At 50.4% G+C, this 27,226-nt stretch overlaps 1 protein-coding gene across 1 annotated transcript in view; it reads right to left on the reverse strand.

Moving 5' to 3' along the window:
• Window positions 1-3,080: 3,080 nt before the first annotated feature.
• The window catches only part of KIAA1210 (KIAA1210 ortholog), a 66,840-nt gene continuing 42,694 nt past the window's right edge, over window positions 3,081-27,226 (reverse strand). The window contains 7 exon segments of the mRNA XM_035005570.1: window positions 3,081-4,952; window positions 6,882-6,987; window positions 7,183-7,187; window positions 8,449-8,607; window positions 9,588-13,974; window positions 15,881-16,021; window positions 18,776-18,979. Coding sequence (XP_034861461.1) covers window positions 4,780-4,952; window positions 6,882-6,987; window positions 7,183-7,187; window positions 8,449-8,607; window positions 9,588-13,974; window positions 15,881-16,021; window positions 18,776-18,979 — 5,175 coding nt within the window. The 3' untranslated portion in view covers window positions 3,081-4,779.

Genomic DNA, 27,226 nt, shown 5'->3' on the forward strand with positions numbered 1-27,226 from the left:
AAAACTTAAAATTACACATGTGACTTGCGTTATATGTCTATTAGACAGTGCTGCTCTAGAGTATGGGGTTTTTTTTAAGATTTTATTTATTTATTTGAGAAAGAGAGAAAGCCCGAGCAGGGGGAGGGGCAGAGGGAAGGGCAGAGGGAGAAGCAGGCTCCCCACTGAGCAGGGGGCCAATGCGGGGCTCGATCCCAGGACCCTGGGATCATGAGCTGAGCCGAAGGCAGACGCTTCACCGACTGAGCCACCCAGGCGCCCTAGAACATGGTTTTGAAGGAAACCTCCTGGATGGCTCAGCTGGCCTGGAGGCCAGATGGTGCTGCTGAGCCTGGGCCCAGACACTGATTTAGAGCAGCGGTTGGTTCTCGAAGTTTGGTCCCCACAACAGCATCATCAGCATCACCCAGGAATTCTTAGGCTCTACCCAAGCCCTACTGAATCAGAAACTCTGAGGGTAAGCCCAGCACTCTGTGTTTGAACAAGCCCTTCAGGGGATGCTGATGCAGCTAAGGTCTCCGAAGCGCTGGTTAAGAGCCACAGGGGAAGAAGCGGAGACTCACCTGTGGTAGAACCAGCCTTCATTCACTGGCTTGGGACTTGCAGGTAAACTGGACAGGACGGCAAGGGCTGGCCTGGGGAGGAGACCAGAACTCACAGGGGGCTGAGACACAGAGCGGCTCAGAGCGGGTGATGGCAGCAGAAAGCTGCATAAGGGAAAGAGCTGCTTCCAGAAGGATACAAACAGGATACCCTGTGTATGAAGTCTAAAAAACATGCAAAATGATCACCACGTATTGACTGTAGATACAGATGTCTGGGGTAAAAACATGCGCAGGAGAGATGCGTGCAAATGTAGCATGTGTGACAGCGTGCGCGGGGAAAGGTAAAGAACTCATTTAGGATGGTGGCTACTTCTTGGGGAAACAGAGGGAGGGGAATCCTACTGGGGAGGGCTCCGCAGTGCCTTCAGCTGTATTTGTAATGTTACATTTCTTAAGCTGGGTGGTGGGTCCACAGATTTTGATAGAGTATTCTATCCTGTGGCGATCTGAACTATTTCATAATAATGAAAATAAAAGACGAAAGGGAGAGAATGCACTTAATTTCTGGAATCTGTTTCAGGAAGAAAAAACGATAAAGTCATACTTGCCCCGAATAGAGGATCAGGGAAGGGGAAGGGCCCAGGGGTTTGAGACAAGAGGGCTTCATTTCTGCATTTCGTTAAGGTTTCCTGGGCGCCCCTTTGGGGGCAGGAGACACCTTCTCTCACGCTCTGTGGCAGCACAACTCGGTTTCTCACATATATAATCTCCCATGTGTATATTCCCCTACTCCACCACCACCAATCCCTGGGCTGTGGTTTTATCTTTCTTTCCCAAAGCCCTAAGTAGGTGTAATTCATGGCTGTAATTACTTCAGTGAAGTAAACTTAACACTCCCACAACTCCGTTTTTGGTCACCGGTGTTGACATTTTAAAATGTATTATCACGTAATATTCCTTACGGCCAGAACCACACGGTGAAATAGAAGGCAGAGGGCTCTTTGGCACCATTATTTAAACTGCAAGAGCAGGCCAAGGTAGTGTGATCTGAGGGCCTTCAAACTGGCTCCGGTTAGTGTTTACGCCGTGCGAGCTGTAGAAGACTATTGCTTTAAGACCCAAGCCAGAGGGACCGGCGTCCTGAGCTCCTGCCGTCCAGGCCCCACTTTGGTCCTCCTCTGGCCAGGCCCCTCCCAACAGGACCAGGAGCCCCGTCCACGGGAATGAGGAGTGTGCCCCTGCCAGCCCACCCTCCAGGTCCCTGGCCCCCCGGAACCGTCCCGAGCCCGTTGCCAGGGCCTGCGTGCTCCTCTTGGAGCTGACCTGGCGGTGTGTGTGCCCCCAGGCCTCAGGGGGAGGGGGTCGTGTGCCTGAAACGGGATGGGGCCTGGTCTAGGAGACAGGGTGGGGGGGTGGGGGGCAGCTCTTCCTACATCATCGGAGCAGGACTTAGAGGAGTCTGAGAATTCTAAATCCTTTCAGGTCATTATGAAGTCACATGTGTTGTGGAAGGAGATAAATCATTCAATAAAGCATGCTGATTTAAACATTTCAAATATATAGCTAGATGGTATGTGGATCCCCAACTGAACTCTTTTTCTGACCCCTGCAAATGTTACAAATGTTACAGGAAGTCCAGGTTCAATATCTGGTCTATCACCCCTTTCCCCTCTTCGCCCCACGTTACACTTTGTTACCTGTGCATAGTGGGGCCCCTTGCTTCTGAAAGTACTTGTTCTAATAGCCCACCTTGCTGGAAGACTTGGATCTAGTCCCTAGCCCAGGCTGGAATACAACCACCAACCACCTCACCCCCCTCTACTCATCCCCCAACTGCAGTGCCCTCCCCTCCCACTGGTCCCTTTCTTTGCTCTCCAAGTGTTTATACACAACACTTCTCTTCGATACCACTTTTTCCCCATACAAATACCCACCTGCAGGCCGTCAGCTTGGTCAGGTGCACCTGTGTGTAGGCCCTTTGTCCTCTGCACAATCTCTTTTTTTTAATTATCTTTATTATTATGTTCAATTAGCCAGCATATAGTACATCACTAGTTTTTGATGTAGTGTTCAGTGATTCATTAGTTGCGTGTGACACCCAGTGCTCATCACCACACGTGCCCTCCTTAATGCCCATCACCCAGTTACCCCATCCCTCCACCCCCCTCCCCTCTGAAACCCTCAGTTTGGTTCCCCGAGTCTAGTCTCTCATGGTTTGTCTCCCTCACTGATTTCTTCGCCTTCAGTTTTCCCTCCCTTCCCCTGTGGTCCTCCGCACTATTCTTTATGTTCCACATATGAGCGAAACCATATGATAATTGTCTTTCTCGGCTTGACTCATTTCACTCAGCATAATCCCCCCAAGTTCCATCCATGTTGATGCAAATGGTGGGTATTCATCTCTTAACTTCTTGCTTCTCTGACAACCCTCAGGTCGGAGTTATCAATATCTTATTAGACTTCCCTCCGCATGTGACAAAGACAGACTGCAGAACAAGCTTTATTGAATTTATTTGCGTTGCATACATATAATAAAAATCGAGAATGCTAAAAGAAGCCGAAAACTTGTCAGAATGTGCATCTAGGCATTAAAAAAACTTAATCTCTTTACTTAAAAACAGAGTTTTGTTAACTGTGGAAAAGAAATTATTAATGGAGAGCTCTCAGAGTGAGAAAAAACTAATAGTGGTCCACCCTAAAGAAAGGGGGTAGGGACTAATTACCAGGGTCACCTGGGTCAAGGGCAGCTACCTAAATAAACTGTTCACTATGGAAGTACAAAGGAAATCAAACTCAATCAATCAAGAACCTAGCATTATCAGAATGGTAAAGAATACAGTATCAGGAAAAATAGATGTTTCATAAAGAAAATGCAAAATCCAGCGTATCAGCGTATGATTGTAGAATGTCACGTTATACCATCATCATCAAGACCAAGCACCAAGGACTTAAATTAGCTCTGGCACCTCACCGCCTCTATGAATTTTTTTTTGCACGAGGCAGCACCCCACTCAGAATTTAAAGGCACGGTTAGATGTTGAGGCTTACATTCCTGTGTTAACAAAGCAGCTCCGTGGTGACAGAGGCAGACACAGTGAGAGGGACGGCGAGAAGATACTTCTGGGTCTCCTAAGAAAATGAGCTAGGTACTGTCCAGACATCCAAGGGGAGCTCTCCCTTGGTGTTTGGTGTGTTTGGGAGCTGGCATAGAAGGAAAGGACTTGGGGGAGTGGCTCATTGGGGACGGCGGGTGCGGGGAGCTATCCAGTCTAGTGACTTTTGAGGTGTGTGCCTCCAGGAATGAGGGCAGGGAGAAGCTATGCTGGTTTGATCGCCTAAGGCTTCCGGTTTGCAAAAAGTTAATTGTTCTATGGCTTTGGGGTTGTGGTCTTGCTTTGGGCTAAAATTGTGGGAAACAGAGGCTGCTGAGGGGAAGAGGCTAGAAACTGGCCTACAGGGAGGTTTCTGCCTTAAAGCGAGAGCCAGGGAAAAGCGCTCTCCAGGAGCCCAGGGTCTTAAGTGCTTAAAGAGCAGGATATATATGGCATTCAGTACATTTCTCAGCAACTAGAGAGTCCCAGCGCCATTGGGACAAGAGCTCAAACACTGATGAACTAGCCATCTAGGGGAGCACGATGATCCCCAAGAAATGTTCTGCCTCCTAGGGAGGTGCTCGCTGCTGTCAGACTGGCGATGTGGGGCAAGCGCAGAGAGAGAGCTTTGTATGTTGCAGGCATGGGGGGCAGGGATACAAGGGCGGTGTCTCAGAGGGCAAGGGCTAACTGGAGGACTGGCTGTGCGAAGCTTTTCTTGGAGACCCAGAATTTTCACTTCCATCACGTCTTCTCAGGGCCTTTGTGAAGCTTGCAGCAGCAACCAAAGAACTGAAGCATTTGACCAGGCTCATGAAACCTGAAAGCCAACCCCTGGGCCAAGTCACCTGGCCATTCCCATCCGAATGAATTTACTTGAACAAGGGAAATGACCACCACCTCGTAGGCAGTTATATAGCAGTGCAAACATTCCACATTGTCTTTAGAGAGGAGATGCTGGGTTTTCAGATGTTGGTAGTGACTGTGGCATTTGTTACATTCAAATAATTAGTGGCTTTAACTCCGCCTTTAAGGCGCGTTTGCTTAATAAAAAGTGGTTACAGTAAATAAATCGCTACATGGCGTTAACGCAGCCATGGGCAATGATCATTTGCAATGCTGATGCCCCCCCCAGGAGCTATCTACTGCATGATTTCGGCTATATGGCTCCAAGCTTTGGCTTTCTTCTTGGCCAGGGAGAACCAGACCGGCTCTTCCAGTTCGGCCGGCTCGTGGAGCACAGCTGGGACAGTGGAAGACTGCCTGCTTTCTTTGGCCACGGTGGGCACTTGAGCTGTCTTCCGATCTTCAAATCCTACGAGAACCACAGCAAATAACACACAAGCAGTAAGAAGCCCCAGAGACACTCAGGGATGTTTATGGGCTACAGTACAAGTTCTCCTCCTCTCAGGTTTCCTCGGGCTTTTAAAAGGCCCAAGCATGGGCCTGCTACGGGTGGTCTCTCGAAGGGATAAAATCTACACAGCTATGGCCACGGGGGCCTGGGCATGGGAAGGCCCAAGAGAAGATACCGGCCAAGCTCTGGGTGGTTATTATTAGACTGTCTCACACTTTTGACTTGAGACCAGGGAGGAAACCATACGATATGTTATCTATTCAGTTTTTTACATTTCAAATCATTTCTGTTTTGCCGATCTGTGTCACATGAAATGACTAATAAGATTTCAGTAGATCCACCCAGTACAAGTCTGTGCTAAAGAACACTGTACCCACTACTCTGACCAAGCAGACGACCTCCCTATCCCTTAGTTCTACTGCTTCCTTCATCCTGCTTTATGGCTGATGGACTCAGTGACTTTACCTCAACCAGTGTGCGGGGTATGCATTAGAATCACCTAGGGCTCTCTCTCTCTCTTTTTATTTAAGTAATCAGACATTTATTTGGTCAATTAGAATTGCAATTCAGGAGACACAGATTTGAGGTAGAAGCCTGACTGCTGGTACACAGCTAGAGCTTTTTTTTTTTAAAAGATTTTATTTATTTATTTGACAGAGAGAAAGAGCACAAGCAGGGGGAGCAGCAGGCAGAGGGAGAAGCAGGGAGCCCGAAGTGGGGCTCGATCCCAGAACCCTGGGACCATGACCCAAGCCGAAGGCAGACGCCCAACCAACTGAGACACCCAGCCACCCAGCTAGAGCTCTTTTTAAAAATACCAGTGCCCAGGGGCACCTGCGTGGCTCAGTTGGTGAAGCATCTGACGCTTGACTTCAGCTCAGGTCCTGATCTCAGGGTCGTGCGATCGAGCCCCATATCAGGCTCCACGCTCAGAGCCTGCTTAAGATTCTCTCTCCCTCCCTCTGCCCCTCCCCTCCATCTCCAAAATAAATAAATAGATCTTTAAATAAAAACACCAATGCCCACACTATTTCCTGAACTAACAGAATTAGAATCTTTAGCAATGGAGCAGGGCCATCTGTACTTTTGTAAATGTTTCAAAAGCTCGCCAGGTAATTCTAAGGCACAGAGCTGAGAACCATCTGACAGGAGTAGAGTACCCATGAGATTATTAATAGCTATCAGCAGGTCAGGTGCCACGATTTCGTGGCCAGACCGTGGCTTCCTAAGTTCCTAGTCTAATTTCTTCATGAAGGGGACAAAGGGAGAGGACAAAGATGATTCAGTGCAAACCCACCCTCCCCTCACCCTGCTCCTGCTGAAAAGAAAATCCCTCTGGCACATACCTCTACTAGTGAGACCACATTCTATTCTATCACAGCCTGGTGTTCGCTCGGCTTTCAACATCTCCCCACCTCCCACACCCTGCTCAGAAGGTGGAGAAGCAAGCCTTTGAAATAGCGAAAAGAAACGATTCGACACCACTGGACCTGTACAGTGGATTTTTTAAAGTGTCCCTGGGACTGTAGAAGGTGAGAAAGTACTGCTTTGCTATGAGCTGGAAAGGAGCTCAGTGCTCTCCTCTGGACTCGCAGTCACGGGGACATTTTAGTGAGTGATCACAACTCTGTGCCTATAACAGCTTCCTCGACAAGGCAGAAAACTGGGAGGCCCTTGGGAAGTCACACACTGGACTCAGAGTGGTCTTCACAATTGGATTTTCCTGAAACAAGCTAATATCTGTACCCAATGGAAGAGCCACGTGAAGCATGAGGCTGATGTGGGGCGGAGGAGGGGGTGGCGAAAGACATGTGTTGCCTGAGATGGAAACAGCAAAAGTTTCCCAATATGCTGCCAGGACTTTTGGGGGAGGGGAGCTGTTTTTACCTGCTTTGGTAGACTTAGGTAGCTTCTTCTGTGCCATCTTCTCTGGTTTATTGACATCGGAAGTAAAAGTCTTTCTGGGTTGGTTTTCACTTGCAAGGCCTGCTCCCTTTAATACAAAAATGAAAACAAAAAGCTTGTTAAGTCCTGACGTGGAGAAGAGTGAATTACTTATTCAGAAAACCACAAGGGGCAAGCCCTGTCCTGGCTATTAGAGTTCCACATTAGTCAAGAGGAAAGAGAGAGAGAGAGGGAAGGAAATAGCACTGAGAGGAACTTGGCTCAGAATTTAGGTTCACAAAACCTCAGCTGGTTCAAGTTTATCACCTTTGAGATCTGGAAGAAAAGGCCATCAAATCATACAAATAGTGTAAACAGGTTAACATAATTATTTAACCTGAGAACAACCTTTTCCCTAATGCACTACCAACACTTAAAAACAAGCTACCAGAATGTGGAGGTTACGAACAAATCTTATCAAGGAGTTGAAGTGAGTTCCACAGGATCTCACTTAGCAAAACTGTTGACCTCTGACTTGCACTCCTTCCACCAGAAAGAGACGTAGCTACAGGTCCTTCCAGAATTGTACAGTTTAAGCTTTTCAAATGCACCTCGCCACAACTGGTCTAAATTACTGAGTTTATATACCCTGGTGCATTTGCCCCTGACGAAAGCTTTAACAAGGTGTGCTTTGCCCCTGTATCTCCTGCTCCCATAAAAATACTAATGATGAAAATGAAAAAATCTTTCAAGTAGAGTTAAGCAGATCCTAATGTGATCCCTCGACAGTTACAGTAAGCAGCCAACAATACAGGCACTTAGACATATCTCTTGGTATGTAAATGTGATATGCTTTCTTAGGTCAGTGTTCTGTGGTTTTGACAAGAGGGGCTCTCATTCCAGCACCTCCGAAGACATCGCAAATGGGACGTTGAAAGCAAGACACCATCCCGTCATCCCTGATCCACAGGTGGGACCGTTAGTCTAGTTCATCACGTAACTTGGCTTCTCACCTGTAGGCAGGGGCCACACCAAAGCCAACCAATATGCAAAGCCCCAAATATCAAGCATTACCTTTATAAGGTCAATCGTTATGGATGATATGAACAGGTGCCCAGAGATGAGATGTCAAATGAAAAATAGTATGTATAGTTTGATTCCCTTTATATCTTCTTCAATACATACATATATTCGTAGGCATAAAATGCCTGTAAGGATAGTTACTCAATTCTCACCCCAGTGGTTACCTTTGGGGGTTTTTTCTATAACTTATTCCTCACTGCTCAACCGATTTCATGGAATCCTGCTCTAGAATATTCAGGACAGGGTTTGATTTACGGAACCTTCTCCTACTCATTACTTTCCACAAACCCTTTCAGAGCATAAAGCCAGGCACGTTATTGTCTGAGTACCAGGCACGACTCTTCCCCCAAAGAGTCCCCCTGCCTTGATTAGTGCACCCAAAGAGGTGGGGAGCTGCAGGCTTGACAGAGTTCCCGACGCAAGCTTAGTCAACCAACTCTAGTGACCTTCTGGAGGGTTTTGTGGGCTGCCGCAGGTTCTCCCCAACGTCTAGGCTCTTTGGCCTCAGGCTTGGCTCCAGCTTTGTTCTTGGTTTTTGCCTCTTTCTTAGGAACGTGGGCCTGGGAGCTCGTCTGCCTCTGCTTTACCATGGTTATCCAAGCTGGCTCTGAGGCGGCGTAATCTGACTGTCGACCAAGAGCCTTTCCTGAGAAAGGAAGGAAAGTGGTTAGAACTGAAGTGAGGCAGGCAGGGTCTCGAGCCAGGCTGGGGCCTACCCACACTAATGTACCAGATGGCATCCTTGTTAATTGCCAGATGAAAATGAACAGAGATCCCATCGAAAAGGGCCCCCTTCTTTGATGCCATCCCCACAACCTGGCAAGGCAAGAGCTCCTTGTGTAGATCAGAATTTGCGTACCATCCTCTTACTGGTCCCTCGGCCTCCCTCGTCCATCCCTCTTCGTATCCCCAAATCAGGGTAGGACCAGGGTGACCAGGTGGGCTGGGAAAACCCCCAGGAAGCCAGAGGCTCAGGCTACTGATGGCATTCCTTGAAGTCCAAGGAGTATCTTATATCGACACTACATATTCCCTCGTGCAAGTGCGTGGTTACATGGGCGTGGTTCTAGGCGTGAAGACCAGGGTTGGTCAGGGTGAAGGTACAAAGGCTTTGAGAGAGATCGGTGCTCAAAAGATCACCTAGCTCTGGATTCTTAGACATTTCAGGTGTGGGAAGCAGCTTTGGAAGTATAAGCATTTACAGTAAATTAAGATTTCAAGCTGCGAGTCTGAACGTAATGCTCTACTAATGAGCTGGCTTTTAAAACCCACATGATGTCGTGGGAGGAGGGTGGAGAGCATATGTGTCGAAGTATTTTGAGAAAGGTATAAAATTCCATCCAAAGGGAAGGTGCGCAGAAGGAATAGGCAGATGGTCGTGTGTCCATCACAGAATGTGGATGGATGGATGTCCCTGGGACAGGGAAGACTCAAAATTAACCATCTCCAGATCCAGTAAGCCAGAATGGGGCATCATCCTGCTCCTAAAATCCACAAGCCAGCCCTATCAAAGCAACAACTCAGCAGGCAAGGCTGGAGCAGACTTCCTGTCCCATTCAAGACTTTGATTTCTAGTTCTTCCCTCCACTTGGTACCTCCTTGCCCTCTGGAAAGAGGAAGTCTCACCTGGGACCTTGTAAACAGGTTGCTTCTTGGCCATGCTTTCGGATTTGGGCCTGCTCTGTTGCTTCTCCGCCATGTCAGATGCTGTGGCGGGGTTCTCTGCGCTGCCCAGGAGCCCCTGGGAAACGCTTCTTCTGATTCGATGTTCTTTACATGTGGAAGATGAAACCGGGCCCAAGGAGAGCGAAGAAAGCTCAGTAAGGTCATCTTGTGTCTCACTCTTGTGCTTCAAGGAAGGGACTTTTCTCAGGCGAACTCCAAAAAGGGTTTCAACACCAGACCCACTGGTGGATTCGTCTGCATGGATGTTACTTTGATGGCCGCTCTCGAGACCTTCCCCCTTGGGGTAAGTGCCGCCGGCAGTGGATGCCTGCCTGGTAGGAGCCATGCTGAGCTTCATGGGTTTGGTAGCGGGAGGCAGGCTATTCTTAATGAGGTCTTCAGGGCCTTGGCGATGTTTCTTGGTCTTGCTTAGAGAAGCCGGGCCTCTTGGTGGGGCCCGGCTGGCGGGGCGGCTCTCAGAGAGGGGGCCCTCGGCGGCAGCCCTCACCGAACCCGGCCGGACCTGGGGCGGACATTCGGGCTCGGCCGGTGCCTGGGGTGTGTGTCCAGGCTGCGGAGGCCAGCACTCCTCAGACCTGCTCCAACCTGCAGGGGCACTGGCGGGGCCTGGGGAGAAAAGCTGGGGCTGCAATTCGGCCCCCTCCGTGGCCTGGGGAAGGCCTCTGGAAGGCAGCCATTCTTCAGAGCGCTTCTGTATTTCAGGAGAGCCCTGAGAGAGCAGGGAGGAGACTTCCCGGGACGCGAGCTTCACGAAGCTCGCCGGTGCCGGGGACAGGTGTCCCGGGGGCAGCGGCTCCTTGTAACTGCTCTGCTTGGGCTTCGCGGGGGCACTCTCTGAATGTGGGAGAACTGCTTTGGGGCCTTCAGGGCCCCCCGGGGGCTGTAAAGGGCGTGCTGTCGGCAGCAGCTTCGACGAGATGCCTCCCTCGGTCCCGGCATCCTTTGGGCCCGAGAAAGCTGGGTACTGGACTTTAGACCTCAACGGAGCTTTGGAAAGTTGATTCGCAGATGCAGGACCGGCAGGGCTCTCGGAAAAGACTTGTTCTGCCATAAACTTCACAAACGACTGGGAAGGATGCCTGGGCACCGGCGGTTTCTTAGCCGAGCCTCCTTCGGCAGCCGTATTCTCTAGACGGGAGGACATCTCCTGAACCTTGGACCTGGATGAGACCTGGGTAGGATACGTGCAAGGCACTGGCTTCCCAGACACGGCCACCTCGGCAGGAGCGCTCTCACAGCTGGACGACACTTGCTGCCCTTTGCATCTCCCAGGGGACTGGGAAGGCTGCCTGGAAGGCAGCGGCTCTGCAGAAGCACCCCCCTGGGTGGCAGCCCTTTCTGGAGCCGCGGAGGCCGGGGGCTTGACCACTGCTGCGCTCAGGGCCTGAGAAGACCTTCGGAGAGAGTGCCGCTGCTCCATAGTCATGATCCTCAGGGCCTCGGCGCCCTCCAGAGCCTCGGAGACGGGCTGCTTGGCTCTTGCGTTCCCCCGGGACTGGAAAGCGCATCTGGGAGGCTTCGGCGCGGCGGCGGCGGCGGCGGGGGCGCCCGGGGCTGGAGGAGCGTCCCATCCTGGAGGAGCGCTCGCCGACCGCCGGGAGGCTGCTCGCTCCCCTCCCTGCCTCCTCGGGTTCTGAGACGGCTTTCTGGGAGGCAGCGGGGGCAGCGGAGGCGGCGGGGGCGGCGGGGGCAGCGGCTCCAGAGAAATGCCCCACTCCAGAGCAGCGCTCTGGGCGCTCACAGAGCCCCCGCGCTCGCCTGAGGAGCTCAGCCAGGACTGGTAGACGCTTCTGGGGGACGCCGGGCCCGGCGCCAGGGCGGGGCCGAGGGCGGGACCCAGGGCGGGGCCGAGGGCGGGACCCAGGGCGGGACCCAGGGCGGGACCCAGGGCGGGACCCAGGGCGGGCCGGGCGGTGGCAGCCGAAGCGCCCACCGCGGCCAGCGGGCGGGGCTGCGGCTGGACTTTCGGCCTCACCGAGGGCTGGGAGGGGCCTCTGGGCGGTGGCTCCACGGACGGGCCCTCCCCGACAGCCGTCTCGGATGCTTGCGGGGCCTTAGGATTTGTCCAGGACGCAGCAGAATCCGGGGGGAGCGGCAGCTCCACTGAAATGACCTTCTCCGCGGCGACGCCCTCCGGACCCGAGGACACATTCGGTTCCACTCCGGGCTTCATCGAGGCCTGGGCAAGCACTTTGAGAGGCAGAGGCTCCGCAGAAGCTGCCGGGCTTTCGGGACTGGCAGAGGCCGGTGGCGGGACCAGAGGGCGCGTCGGGAGCTGAGCATGATATCCGGGCAGCGGCGGCGGCTGCCCAGGGACGTTCTTTTCGACCACAGCGCCTTCGGCACCCAGGCACCCTTGCTGCTCAATGACGGGTCTCACGACCGCCTGGCGGGGCGGCGGCAGCTCCACCGAGATGCTCCCCTCCACAGCCGGGGACTCGGGGTCCTCCTGGGTCGCCTGCTCGGCGATGGGGTCCAGCGGCGGCCGAGAATGCGGTCTCGGGGGCGGCGGCGGCGGCAGCGGCGGCAGCAGCAGCAGCAGGTCCACGGAAGTCACCCCGACGGCGGCAGCCATTTCTGGGCCTTTGCAGACGGCTTGCTCAGGCCGAGGCCTCAGCAGGCGCTTAGACGAGATTCTGGGCGGCGGCGGCGGCTCCAGAGCAATGGCCCACCGCACGGCGGGGCCCTGCTGCTCGGCCTGAGGGCTCCGCCAGGACTGGACGGGCTGCCAGGCGGGCGCCGGCTCCGCGGGGCTGCCCCGGGGAGGGCCCGGGGGCCTCGCCGACCCCGAGGACGCTTGCTGCTGAAGAATCGGCCTCGAAAAGGCCAGAGCGAGCCGCCCCACGGACACCCCCCACTCCTCGGGGAGGTGCTTCGCAGCCGAGGCGCCGTGCTGTTGGTCTGCGGGCTGCCCCGAGGCCTGGGAAGGGGGCCTGGGAGGCACGTCCTGCTCGGAGCTGCTCCAGGCGCCCGCACTGCTGTGCTGCTTCTCCACGTGCCCCTCCACGTGGGGGTCTGTGCGGCCTTTGTCCTCGGGCCCCTGCAAGGCCTGCGCGGCACAGGTGGGCGTCAGCCGCTCGTCAGAACTGCCCGAGCCCCCAGAACTTTTTGAGCCTGGGGCCTCTTGGTCACCGTCAGGCTTCCCCAAGGCCTGGGAGGGGTGTGTGGGAGCCAGCAGCCGCTGCGCCCCGCTCTCCGCCGCCGACGCCCTCGGGGGATCCGAGGCCGCTGCTCCCGCCGCCGGCTTCCGGAAGGCCCGCGGAGAGTAGCCCGCAGCCAGCTGCAGCTCAGGGCCGCTGGCTCGCGCGGCCGAGCTTTGCGACTCGGTGGAGACTTGTCGCTCATCGGCAGGCTTCCCCGGGGACTGCAAAGAAGGCCTGGGAAGCAGCTGCTGCCCCGAACCGCTCTCCTCCTCGGAAGCACCCTCTGGCTCCGAGGACGCTTCTTCAGCCGGCCAGGCGAGGCTTCTGGAAGGCAGCCTCTCCGCACACCTGCCTCCCTCGGCCAAAGCACTTGCCGGACCTGAAAGGCTCGCGGCGAAGGCCGGGAGGACGTTTCCGGGAGACTTCTCTCTGCAGACAGCGGGGGTATCTTGCACTGACGCCATTTTCAAGTTGCTCGCTTGCACATCAAAGCTGAAAGCGTCTTCCCCTTCAGACTGCATCTGAGAAGGACCCGTGAACACTTGAGCCCCCATGGCCCCTGAGAAGAGGACATCGTCCGGGGTTGGAGAAGGGCCTTCCGCCGCGGATGAACGAGCAGCTCTGGCTTCTGGCCGCTGGCCTCCGGAGGCCCCATCTTCATGGCACGGCGACGGGCCACCGACCACGGACTGTGCCGTGTCTTCGGGTACAGCCTGGGACGCCGGGCCTTTTCCGGCGTCCACATCTGCCCCAGCCTTTCTCTTTCCCTTGCCATCTTGGTCTGGAAGCAGCTCCTGAGGGGCAGCGCGTTCTGCCTGCGGAGTGGTGGGCGGCTCCCTGACTCGGCGCTCCAGAGACAGGTTCCAGAGAAGACACTCTGTGGCAGGCTTCTCGGCAGGCGGGGACCCAGCCCTCTCAGCTAGGCCAAGCCCTCGAATGGACTGCTTAAGGCTTCTTCCTGTGGGCGCACACTCACTCAATCCCGAAGCACTTGATCCTTTTTTGGGGAGATGTCTTCCGCGCGCCGCTGACAATGGGGAGCTCTGACTCCCCGCAGCGTCCGCTCCAGCAGCCTGGTCTGCTGTCTTATCAGAAATTTCAGTTCTCTTGCTCTGCTTCAGGCTTGAGACACCTGTACCCAACAGAAATAAGGAAAAGAAAAAAATATGCATGCCTCGAACTTCCTAAAATAAGAGGATTCTGCCCCGGAGCCCCGTGGGTACCTATTCACTACTGACTTCCTCGGTATAACGAAGCAACTATTCAGAAGAGAGCTGGCGACTTGGTCACTATTAGCCTCTGCAGTTGGAAATGTTTAAATCCAAGTGTAATCCCAATTTTACGAACCGATTACAAGGTCGGCTCATTGACAGCAAATCAGTAGTCTGGTCCACCGTTAGCCGTGAGACACGTTAAAAGGCCGTTTTGGGGGGCGATTGGTGGCTCAGTCCTTAAGCGTCTGCCTCCGGCTCAGGTCATGATCCCAGGGTCCTGGGATTGAGCCCCGCATCGGGCTCCCTGCTCGGTGGGAAGCCTGCTTCTCCCTCTCTCACTCCCCCTGCTTGTGTTCCCTCTCTCGCTGTCGCTCTCTGTGTCAAATAAATAAATAAAAATCTTAAAAAAAAAAAAAAAAGGCCGTTTTTGAACCTGTAACAACGATTACCCTTTAGGAAACTGACTGGGGCCGGACAAAGGGGAATTTTACTTTCTAATTAGTATTTATATTTTTTACTTGATTCTATTTAATTTTCACATCGTGTGCAGGCATTGTTTTACTTTTTAGAAAGGTGTCAACGGGGGGGTTATCTGGGAGGTAAGATTGTGGCCCCCTTTTCTTTTGCTTTTTACTCTCTTGTATTAAACGAATCTGATGTAATATACAAGCAAAGCCATTCTTGGAAAGCCTTAACAATGACATAAGTCCATACAGCCTTCAGGTCAAATGCAAGGCAGCGGTGACACAGAGTGCCCCTCTCCTCTCTAGTACTTTTGCTGAGGGACTCAGTTTGATCACCACCACCCACCCCCACCCCCCCGGGGGGGAAGGATCGCTGCCTTCTCTGCCTCATCATCCAGTGCATCCCCGACCTCCATCTAGTGGTTTCCTATCCAGCGACAGGGCAATGGGCGTAGCTGGCTGTACTCCAAACCACTCCCATTTATGGAAAACCCAAGTATCTGCCCCCACGGACACCAGATCTGTTCTATCCTCCGTGTGTAAAAGGGACAGCTATTAAAAACAATAAGAGAAGAAGATTAAAAAGAAAAATTTAAATTTCATTTCGTTTTCTTCTGTGTGTGTGTGTGTGTGTGTGTGTATGTTTCGGGACAGTTTTGTGGTTTTGTGAGTTTCCATGGAAAAATGTGTTTAGGGATATCCTTTTTTTGAACCCACATGTGAAATCCTTTGTGGCAAAAAAAATATGAAATAACTGCTCAACTTAACTGTGGAACTGGAATTTTGTTTTATCAAGTATTGCTTGAAATTAGGTTGCCATCAGCTGGAACCAACATCCCCATGCACACACACACACACACACACACACACCCAGATTTTCACCCCAGTGGTATTTGTGGTTTGGGGGATTTGGTAGGTGTTGGCTGCCAAGGACATGTGTCTACAGCTGCCCAAGCCCACTTCGCCTGTGGATATGGGAACTGGTCTCACTGTTATCATAAGACCTTTTTCTCTCTACTGGAAGAGAAGAGCAACCTTAAAAAACTAGTTGTGAGCTAATTCTGTTATTATTGTCTGGTTCTGGTGTTCAGGGGACACTGAAGGGGGACTCATTGGCCACCCTCAGATATACCTTAGCCTTAGAGAGGATTAAACAAGCTTACAAACAAGCAAGAGCTACACACCTCTCTGGTTGGAAATTCATTTCGACAAAATAGCGATCCAGGCATAATCTTTTACCTTGATCCCACACACGTGGCAATGGTATGAGTCGGGCAGTTTAGATGGAGGAAGCTGGACCCCTTTGATATGCATCTTAAACTGAAAGCTCTCAGAGGGTACCAGGGACAGACAGCAGCCTAGGTAAATCATATTCTATAGCTCCTCTCACACAGCAATTAAGCCCATCATACATGTTTCTGAATGAGGGTGAGGATGTGCCAACCTGCACTGTCTTTTTTCAGCTTCTTTTTGTCAGCTTCTTTTGGTTTGGTTGTACTCTTCTCTTCTCCAGAAACCACTAGAAGGGTGGGCTCCTCTTGCTTTGCTTTCTCCTGAAAGACGGAAAAAAAGAGCTTCAGACGGAAAGTGCTTCTTCCCACCCACCCCTGAGTGGTTGCCGAAGGAGATGACATCAGGAAAAAAAAAAAAAGTCCTTTATCTCCAAAGGGCTCTGCTGGGAACATAACAATACCATTAACCACAGAAATGATTTCCAATGGCATTCATCCCCTTGCTGATCATTTTACCCACTGGAAGCGATCATTATTTTACCTGTTGGTAAAATTCCCTTTTCAGGGAATTTAGTGAAAGCATGAATTAGGTCTTTCCGGCTCCAAAGAAGAAAGAAGATTGGGGTTTTGCTGGGAAAGAAGAGAGAAGATGATGAAGGGTTCGGCCTTCACGCTGAAAGGGTTGAAATTAGTTTATTATAAACAAGGTTTACGGATGATTATGGGGCAGCTTTGGAAACGTCTGAGTGACGCTGCACCGAACAGCGGCCGGAAGCTGCTCTGTGTGAGCCTCTGTGACATGCGTCTGAAGACAAATGTCCTACTCGTTCCGCTCCCACTCAAAGTGCCCGTGCAAACACACTCAGCGCAAAGGAATTCATTTTTGAGTGAATGAGGTGAGACCGGCCTGGGTTCAAATCTCTGCTCCAGCATTTACTCACCGTGTGAGCTTGGCCAGGTTGTTCTCTACATCTCTATGCCCACAGCTCTAAATCAGGGGTGAGGGGGTACCTAAGAAACTCCAAAGCAAGGAGCAAGTGCCAGCAGCCTTTGTGTCAAACATGGTCCTGGACCCTTTCATATTCACCCATGTGTCGAGAGAGTCACATGGAAGAAGAGGTCCTGACCTTCTGAGAGAGTGATGCCCAGGCCTTTTCTTCTTCTTCTTCTTCTTTTTTTTTTTTTTTTTAAAGATTATTATTTATTCATTTGAGACAGAGAGCTACAGAGAGAGAGACAGCATGAGCCAGGGGAGGGGCAGAGGGCGAGGGAGAAGCAGGCTACCCACGGAGCAGGGAGCCCGATGCGGGGCTCGATCCCAGGACCCTGAGATCATGACCTGAGCCAGAGGCAGACGCTTCACCGACTGAGCCACCCAGGCGCCCTGCCCAGGCCTTTTCTTAATTAGGCTATGCAGAAGGAAGAGAGTCAGAGGCTCATACTACCTTTCCCTTAGCCAACATTCCCCATCTCCCAGGTTCGTGGTGAGGCATCCAGGTGATAATGCATATATAGGGTTTAGTGCATAGTAATGGGTCACCTTCTGCTTGACAACCGACCAAGGCGATCCTCTCAGGGCCACCAGAGGGCCCCCTCCTGGACCTGCTGTCCTGCTGACTGTTCTTTCAACTCGTATTTTGTTCTTTCTTTTTTGTTTTTTTTATAGAGAGAGAAAGAGAGCACACAGAGTAGGGGAGGGGCAGAGGGAGAGGGAGAGAACCCCAAGCAAACGCCCTGCTGAGCACAGAGCCCGATGCGGGGCTCAATTTCATGACCCCGAGATCTGAACGTGAGCCAAAATCAAGAGTCGGACGCCTAACCGACTGAGCCACCAAGGCGCCCCTTGTTGTCTTTTTAAAGCTAAACTGAGGTGTCTGAGCTCGATGCAACATGGTGGGGTGAAAAGAGTATGGGGTTGGAAGTCAAGACTGGGTTCTGGCCCCAGCTCTGCTACCATCAGGGTGTGTGACCTTAGGCAACTATTTGTGCTATAATGTCCTTCCCTATAAAATGGTTGTAAGTCCTTCAAGAGGCCTGGGAATAAACTCCCATGTAATAAAATCTTTTAGTGTCTTCCAGCTCTGACTGCAACCCTTTACTTATAGCCCAGCGGCGCTGAGGAATTGGGTGTTTGACCAAAGTGAAATCTTCCAGCTAACTGACACATCTTTTGAAACACCAACATCTTTTAGTAAATTAAAATTAAACACCAACGTCTTTTACCTTTTAGTAAAAATCTTTCCCAAAGGCATTACTTCCCTATCTTCTTAAACAGATATCAGGAAATACAGGTAAACTTTTCTTGATGGCTTGGATAAATAATGAACACGACCTATTACACTGGACCGAGATAGGGTGTGGCCCTGAGGGATTTACTGAGGTGGGCAAGGTTCTGGATCCCTCTACTAAATGGTCCCAGATCATTTCTGCCATCTTTCTCTGCTATCAATGGTCACGTCTCTTTGTTGCCAGATCTCCCAGTCTGGTGGCCATGTTTTTAACATAACTGGCCTGCCTCAATGTAGCTCTGTCTGCTAGAAAATCACATGACACAACTTTGGGATATCTATGAGACACTGAGAGATCTCTGGGGGTATTAATAGCTGAGTTCTGAATGCTTGGAGTTGCTGGAAGCCTGGCCTCCAAAGGAGTTGAACAGTGCTACAATTTGTAGCTCACGGGTCTTACCTGATTAATAATTAAAAGAAACCTGATCTGGGCCACGGTTGAATATCCTCTACAAAGAGGGCTGAGTGAATTCCCAGATGCCAAGCCAAGAAGCAGTTCCTGGGGTTTAGGTCACTGTTTCTGCTTTCTTCAGTCCCTTTTGTGTAAATTCCACATGGATAGGATATCCCACCCACTAGATGCAAGTTTGCTCACCTCTCTTGGCAGGGGGTGGGGTAGTGGTGGTGGTGGTTGGTGTCAAGCTTGGGACAGTGCCCTTGACTTTACCATCCTTACTTAGGGCATAGATCCCTCAAACCATACCACTCCCCTAGGAGCAGTTTGTGAAGGTTGGAACTCATCTCTTATTATATGGGAGTTTATTCCCAGGCCTCTTGAAGGACTTACAGTGATTTGAGGGGCTTTTTTCTTCTTGTGTTTCCGGGGGTTTAAAGCCATCTTGTGCCGAGCAGCTGAGGAATCCAAACAGTCCTTGGTGGTGGCTGGGGTGTTGAAACTCATGGGCAGGTGAGTGCTGCCGGGAAAGGCAATCATGGCAAAAGTGGTCAAGGACTGTGAGCGGATGGGTCCAGGTGAGGGCTCAAAGGAGCTCTGAAGAGAGGGGGAGAAAAGGAATGGGTCAACTCCCTATGCTGTCACTGGTCCTGAAAGCTGGAAGCTTCTCTAGCTGAAGCACTCCTAAAGAAGCAATCCTTGGGACGCCTGGGTGGCTCAGTCGGTTAAGCGTCTGCCTTAGGCTCAGGTCGTGATCCCGGGGTCCTTGGGATCGAGCCCCACATCGGGCTCTTCGCTCAGCGGGGAGTCGGCTTCTCCCTCTGCCTGCCGCTCTCCCTGCTTGTGCTCTCTCGCTCTCTGACAAATAAATAAGTAAGAATGTTTTAAAAAATTAAGTGAAGAAGAAGTCCTTCATGAACTACTGTCCCTTGTCCTCCAGCAATACTGACCCTTCTGGTCAATAGGCTCCTTAGAGGCAAGGTGCATACTTCCGCTGGGTTCCTTGTAGGTGAAAATGAGAAAGAGGAAATTCAGGTTGCTCCCCTGCTTGGAAAGGATTCAGGGGCTCCCCTTTGCCCTCAGGACAGGAACCCAACCATTTAATGGAGTTTACAAGGATAGAGGATTTGCATTTTCTCTTGTCCCTTACCCCCTTTTATTTTTTATTTTTATTTATTTATTTTTTTAAAGATTTTATTTATTTATTTGACAGAGAGAGACACAGTGAGAGAGGGAACACAAGCAGGGGGAGTGGGAGAGGGAGAAGCAGGCTCCCTGCAGAGCAGGGAGCCCGATGCGGGACTCGATCCCAGGACCCTGGGATCATGACCTGAGCTGAAGGCAGTCGCTTAACCAACTGAGCCACCCAGGCGCCCAGGGAGAAGCAGACTCCCTGCCGAGCAGGGAGCCCGATGCGGGACTCGATCCCGGGACTCCAGGATCATGACCTGAGCCGAAGGCAGTCGCTTAACCAACTGAGCCACCCAAGCACCCAACAACTCTTACCCCCTTTTAATTAACAGGAGGGGTCCACTGGGGTGAGAGGCACAGTCTCGGTCAGAAAAGCCCGTCAGGGCTGTGGGGTTTCTCCACAGGAGGGCCGGGTGGAGGGGAGAAAATCAGGCTGGAAGAGGGCTTGTCTGTAAGCTGCGTTTGCATGTGACGAGCCCTGGGTGTGATATGCAACCAAGGAATTACTGAACTCTACATCTGCAACTAATGATGTACTACTATATGTTGGCTAATTGAATTTTTTTTTAAAAAAAGCTGCATTTGCATAAACGGCACACTAACTTTATTTCCATTTACTGTTCAAGGTAGCCAGGTTGATGGGAGGACTCTGGGGAACTGGGTGCCCCACCCCCAAGGAGGTGGGGATGGAGCCTGTCACCTTGTCCTCATTATGCCTGGCCTCCACCTCTCCCAACTATCTGGTCCCGGGGCTCCCAGCTCAGTTCCTCTGTGGGACCTTCAAACCGGTCTCCTCTGGGCATCTTGACATAGCATTCTCTACACCTCAAAGACACACGCCAGAGCACCTCCCACTCCTGGGAAGCTCCCAATCTTTGTGTCAGGAGAGCCCCTCTGAAGGCCAGGTGATGAGCCACCTCTCTCCTGGACACCAATGGCGAAGGATACAGTTTAGCAGGTGGACAATCTCCCTCTCTGTCCACGCACTAGCTCTTTCCAAACTAGCTTTCCACAGCACCAGGGGCCGCGTCCGTACCTGCAGCTTTCACATCTCTCCATACCTCCCCACCACTGTCCGGTGATAATCTTAGCTACTCTCTTGGTTCCAAATATGGTCCTTTTAGGGCCTGTGATTCCAATGCCTGGTGCTAATGGGTCAGGCCAATGAGACATCCAGGTGACTGTTCTGTTTGTGATTCTAGGAAAAAGGGGAAGGAATGCTAGTTATCTTTGGTGGGGTCAGTCACGTAAAATCAGGAGTGGCCCCCACGCCTGTTCTAACTTCTTGATGCAACTCTCAGCCGTGAATTTACAGAACACCTCTTCCGGGCACTGTATATTTGCTTGGGTTATCTGTAGGAATTGTTCATTTAATACTCAGTGTACAGAGTAAGGTCTCTTATTTTGTTCTTCTGAAACGTGCTCATGCTGCAGGGAGGTCTTACGGTTCTGGTATTTGGGGACTAGGTGACAACGTCTATACTCCCGCTAACCTCACATGATCTGTCTCCCCGCGTTCTGCTCCAGGCACACTGCTGGTTTGCTGTACCTCAGACATTGCGTGCGTGCCCTTCCCTTGGGGCATCTGCACTTGCTGTTCCTTCTGCCGGGCATGCTCTTCCCCCATGTTCATCTGGCTGCCTCTCTCACTTCCTTCAGGTCTCCATACACAAGCCACCTTCTCGCTGACACCTTCCCTGGCTAACCCAGTCCCAATTTCATCCCTCCACCCTGACACATCATCATCCCCTTCCCTGTGTTGTTTTCTTCCTCCTTGGCACTTTTTACCACTAATATCTTGTGTATTTTGCTTATTGATCTTGCTTATTGTCCATATCCCCCATGGCAACTATAAACTCCATGGAGAAGTGTTTTCATTTGTTTTATTTACTACAGCATCCCTAACACCTAAAACCGAGCTGGTACATAGTAGTTGCTTAATAAATGTTTGCAGAACCGGTGAATTGATTATGTTAAAAGTTTCCACCAGATGTTGCCTTTCTGAGAAATTGCCAGAGAAAGCTCCTCAGTTCTCTGTATCATCTTAGTTACTCTTTCTGAAACCTCACTAGCTCCACCCAAAGGTAAATGGAAAGAGTCAAGGAGGTCTGTGGATCCAGAAACCCTAAAGGGGCCCCATGCAACTGGCTTTCTATGAAAACAAACTTGTGATGCCTAGACAACAAGCAAAGGCACAATGAATTTAAAAAATTGTTCACTTTGATTGGCATCCTAAACCTTGTAGTGTAAACGCCATAGACAAAAGTGCTGTTCAGTGAAAGTCGCTCTATAGCAAAACAAAGAAATCAGGCTCAGCAAAATTCTGGCAAATGGCAGACTGAGTGTGGGCAGGAGAGAGCTTAGCTGCTCCCAGCCACAGTCTAAGGCAAGAGTCCATCAAACTTAACAATAGCCACTAGTCTCCCCGTGCTTGATGGACTCTCGGTAAGGAATCTCTGGGTATCAGATCTCAACACAGACCCACAGCTATCTTCGAAAGGGGGCTAAAAATAAGAGAGCAAAGCCATCAAGCATTATCGCCACATGAAACAGTCCTAAGGGGATCTCTGTTGTTGAGGTTAGAGTATGTCGTATGGGCATATAGTGTGTGTATATTTTACAATTTCCCTTAAACTCAGAAGTGAATTAAATAAACAGTTCATTAAATAAATGATTCAAATAAACCCTCTGAAACTCTGGGCAGTGTTTCTGAAAGTATGGTCTGGGATTCCCCCACGCCCCCAACATCCGAATCACCTGGAGTGTTGAAAAAAATATATTTGAAAGGACACACCAAGACCTGATGAATAAGACTATCAGGGGAGGGGCCTGACGATAGGCTCAACAGGCTCTCCAAGTGAGTCTTCCTGGTTGTGAATCATTCCTAACTCTCTGGTGTGACAAGAAAGGCTCTCATTTTCAAACAGAAGCACAGCAAAACCCGAAATAACCCCACCAGTTGCCTCAGAGCAGGAACCAGTAATATCTGGATTCCCTCTGGGAGGTGGGGCCCCTTCTTTGGGCCCTACCTTTTCCTTCAGCCATGTTGGTTAAGAGAAACCTAGAAAAGTTACCGCAGGAGCCAACCAGAGGATTTTATGAGCTACCCAGGGAAAGCAAGCCTAACCCCTTCCTGGCAGGTTTCTGAAAGAAAATCAAGTGAAGGAAATGGGGCTCCTTTCTCTACTTTTCCTTCCCCTCATGCAACCCTTTCCCTCCCTTCCTGCACTCTGAGAGCCAACACACCCTCTCGCTACCCGGTGTGCATATTATTAAGGAAGGACAAGATGTTTTCATTCCTTCTCCTGTGTTTTAGAGGGGAGTTAGCACAGACAGCTTCTGATTAACAGCTAGAGTTAAATGAGCTCCTTTTGCCTCAACATCCAGGAGCGGTGCCAGGCCTGGTGCCTACTAACCCAGAATCTTCCTGGGGAAGAAACCTGGGTCAGGCCTTGGGCCAGAGGAAGGGATCCTTCAGCACTGGTTGGTAGTGGTGCTGGATACCCCTTTGTGTTAGTTCAGATAAGGGCTGCTCTTTGGAAAATTAAAACACATTTTAGCTCCCCTCTTTCCCTTCTGTCAAGTTTCTAGACCCAGTGCAAAATAGTTCAGTCAATAATCCACCCTTTTGGTCATCTTTCTGATGGTTTCTTTGTCTGTTGTATGATGCTAGGGTCTCCCCCTTTTCTTTTAAGTCTTGATAAGAAACACTTGAGGGAGGCTAGAGAGCACTTTCGGTGATTCTTGGAACAAAGGAGGACCCCCACTGTTAACGTCTTAAATAAGGGCATGACCGGCCCAGATTTCATCAAGCGTTGGGCCCCAAAAGCTGTCACCCTGGGGCAAAGCTCCCTCTGAGCCTGCCGGGGAGGTTTTGACACTGGGACGTTGGAGAGCTGCGTTCCGTGTGAGCCATTCAGCCAAAGGCTCCAAACGCAAGTCGCCATAGAAAGCTCTCCAGAAGGAGGAGCAGCTCTTGATGGGAATGGTGGTCCTCAGCGGACGCTTCTCTACCAAGATGCACGGACACAGGGTAGGAGACCCGATATTGGCCATTAGGATTTTCATTTCCCGGGTGTGTCATTGGACTTCTGTGCCCATTCCTGAGAATTCCCGCACAACTGCTGTTTCACTCGGAATCTCCGTTTCATAAGAGCTGTTGTGGCCGCCATTTTGCCAACCAGAAAGTTCTGGGAGGTGGACTTTCACATATTCCCTGCAGCCCCCCCCCTTCCTCTGGCCATCTCTTCAAGTTCTTAACTAGTATGGAGAAGTAAGGACGTGAACTTTGGAATTGAATAGGCCTGAATTTGAGGTCCTAGTCATGCCATTTATTAGCCGTTTGACCTGGCACAAGTTACCTGGCCTCTTTGAGCCTCAGTTCCTATGTCTCTAAAACATATCTCTGTGTCTCTAAAACATTGTCTCTAAAAGGGATAATAATAATATACAGTTCAGTGTGCTATTGTAAGGGTGGAATTCAATAATCCAGGGGAAGTGCCTTTCACAGAAGAAAGTCTCAGGAAGTGTGAGCAGCTGTTGCTGTCGTGGGTATTGGTTGTACAAACTGAGAGAGCTGCTGGGTTCCACATGGTTCGGTGAAGAGCCGTATGACTTTAGGCAGGACTCTTGGGTTTGAATCCCAGCTCTGTCTCTGGTTGGCTCTGGAGCCTTGGCCAAGTCATTTCAGCTCTCTGGACCTGTTTGTTTTATTTTTTCCACCTAAAACAGGAATAATGCTATCTTCCCCATCTATCTTACAGAGTTCCTGAGACAATCAAAGGCACCCCTACGTGCAAAATCACTTCGTAAGCTACAAATTTCTATGCAACAGTGGCGACAGGGGCATTATGCTCTCCTTTGCTGTATCGGAGAGCTAAAAATAATCCCGCGGGGCTTCAGAGACTGATTTGTAAATAATAACGGTGAATTATGGAGTAGGCCATCAGGAGTAAAGCAAGAGAGACATGACAAGGAGGCAGCCTTGCAGCCATCTAAGTGAGCTCTCCAGTAGCCAATACGATGGAATAACTGGCAACTGCTTAACCCCCACCATGTTCAATAACGACATTTATCCTGCAGTGGGACAAAAGGCCAGGTGTTTCATCAGCTCAAATTGTAAGCACCTAAGTAGCTGATACACCCCTTTCTCAAGAGTGAAAACCGACTGGGTTGCATATGCACGGCTTCTTTTCCACACAATTCTTCTTCCCCATGAAGAGCAATATTGAAGAAAAATATTCTACCGACTCATAAGGGAATACAGATAAAGATGGGCCGGGTTGGGAAAGTGGGAGGGTCAGTCAGGGGAGTGCTAAGTAGGAGGATCCTCTGGTCCAAGGGTGGGCTAAAGATGGTCCCTGGGGTGGGTGAGTCAGGCCCTGCTAAGGCAGACTGCCTGCTGAGGGAGCCCTGGGCTTGCGTCTCTCTGTTGCGGTTAGAGCTGAGGTCGAGCGGAGAGTCACAGTGGCTCACGTCACATAGACTCTGCGGAGATACCTGTTCATCCTCATTGCCATTCTGGCCTGTGCTCAAAGAACAGAAGCCCCTGAACTGGGACAGAGGGCTGGGAGGCCCCCAGATGAAGATCACTCAGGGAAGAAACAGCAAGTTTTGCTAAACCAAAACTCAAACGGGAAAAGCAACTCAACTCTTCGCTCAGGGAAATGTGGAAGGAATAGGCGGAGACAGCAAGGCCTCCGGCAATCCTTCCTATCCTGCCCCCAGGAGTTTGAAGGAAAAAGCGAGCCTAGGGTAAAAGGTCTTCTGTGTCTTTTTAAAATTTTCTCTCAGGGCGCCTCGGTGGCTCAGTTGTTAAGTGTCTGCCTTTGGTTCGGGTCATGATTCTAGAGTTCTGGGATCGAGCCCCACATCTGGCTCCCTGCTCTGCGGGAAGCCTGCTTCTCCCTCTCCCACTCCCCCTGCTTGTGTTCCCTCTCTCGCTGTGTCTCTCTGTGTCAAATAAATAAATAAAATCTTCAAAAAAATTCTCCCTTTATCAATACTTTTTGCCATTTTAATTATTACGGGTCTTGGGGTCCTTGAAAGAGAACGTGTTTCCTTCTGCCACCAGCAGGGGGCAGCAGCTTAGAGAGAAAAATAAAACAGCCCGCTAGGAAAGACACCCCCCGCCTCCACCCAGAGATTCAGCTATCTTTCATTCTGACTTCCCTACTTGGATGATACGGTTTTCCGCCTAGCTCCCTAGTTGATCCTCAGCGAGAAGGCAGTTGGAGCTGGCTTTGTGGGAAAGCCTCTGGGGATAAACTACTTGGGGGTCATAATTTATGGGAAGCTTAGAACAGCATCCAGGCCGGCACATCTGGTTGGGATGGTGATTACAGCTGCTTCTCGGGATGCTGCCGTTGCTGCCCTCTTCGTGTTCACCACAGTGAACTGATGAACCAGGAAGCATGGCAGAAACAGCTAAGAAACGCTCACGCCAGGGGGTGGGCGGGGTTTGACCCCACCGCCCAAGATGATACCTTCTGCCGGGCAGCCCAACATTTAACCTACTGCAAGTAACCTGACTGAATACTTGAACTTACTAATAGAAAGTTTGTTACATTCAAGCAGGGCAAATGTTTAGACTGATGCTTGGAAATGTTGACTATAAATAATTTTTTTCTATTTATTGACCTATAAAATACATAGTTAGCCTACTCAAATTAACAGAAAGAAAAAACGCTATGTCTTCAAATGTTACCTAATTTTTAAAATTGTAACCCCCCCAAGGTAAATACTAAGAAAAGAATTTAAAAATATAGAGAGAAGGAAATAAGAAGGGAATGAAAATGGGTACACTGGGGCGCCTGGGTGGCTCAGTCGGTGAAGCGTCTGCCTTCGGCTCAGGTCATGATCTCAGGGTCCTGGGATCGAGTCCTGCATTGGGCTCCCTGCTCGGTGGGGAGCCTGCTTCTCCCTCTCCCTCTGCCCCTCCCCCCGCTGTGCTCTCTTTGCCTCTCTCTCAAATAAATAAGTAAAATCTTAAAAAAAAAAAAAAAAAAGAAAATGGGTACACTAAGACAAAACAACTAAATCCAAAAGAAGGTAGCAGTGGAGAAACTGAGGAACAAAAAAAGATATAAGATAGGCAGGGAAAAAAGAGCAAAATGGCAGCAGTAAGTGCTTCCTTATTACTGATTACTATGAATGTAAACTATGAGTGTAAATAAATTCTCGAATCAAAAGGCAAAAATTTGGCAAGATGGATTTAAGAAATATGATCTCTTTACATGCTGTATACAAAAGACTCACTTTAAATCCAAAGACACAAATAAGTTGAAAGCGAAAGGATGATAAAAGATATTCAAAGGAAATAGTAACCAAAAGAGCCAGGTGGCTACACCAATATCAGATAAAATAGACTTTAACTCAAAATTGTTATAGAAGATCAATATGGACCTAATACATTGATAAAAGGGTCAATCCATCAGAAAGAAAGAACAATCATAAGCATATACACCCCAGACAGTCCCCCCCAAATACATGAAGAAAAATGGACAGAATTGAAAGGAGAAATAGTCCTACAATAGTAGTTACAGACTTCAACATCCCATTTGCAAAGTAAATAAGCAACTAGACAGAAGATCAATAAGGAAATAGAGGACTTGAAACAATACTATAAACCAAGTAAACCTAACAAGTGTGTAT

This window comes from Mirounga leonina, unplaced genomic scaffold, assembly GCF_011800145.1.
Source record: "Mirounga leonina isolate KUSES-001 unplaced genomic scaffold, KU_Mleo_1.0 Mir_101664, whole genome shotgun sequence".
NCBI classification, from domain to species: Eukaryota; Metazoa; Chordata; class Mammalia; order Carnivora; family Phocidae; genus Mirounga; species Mirounga leonina.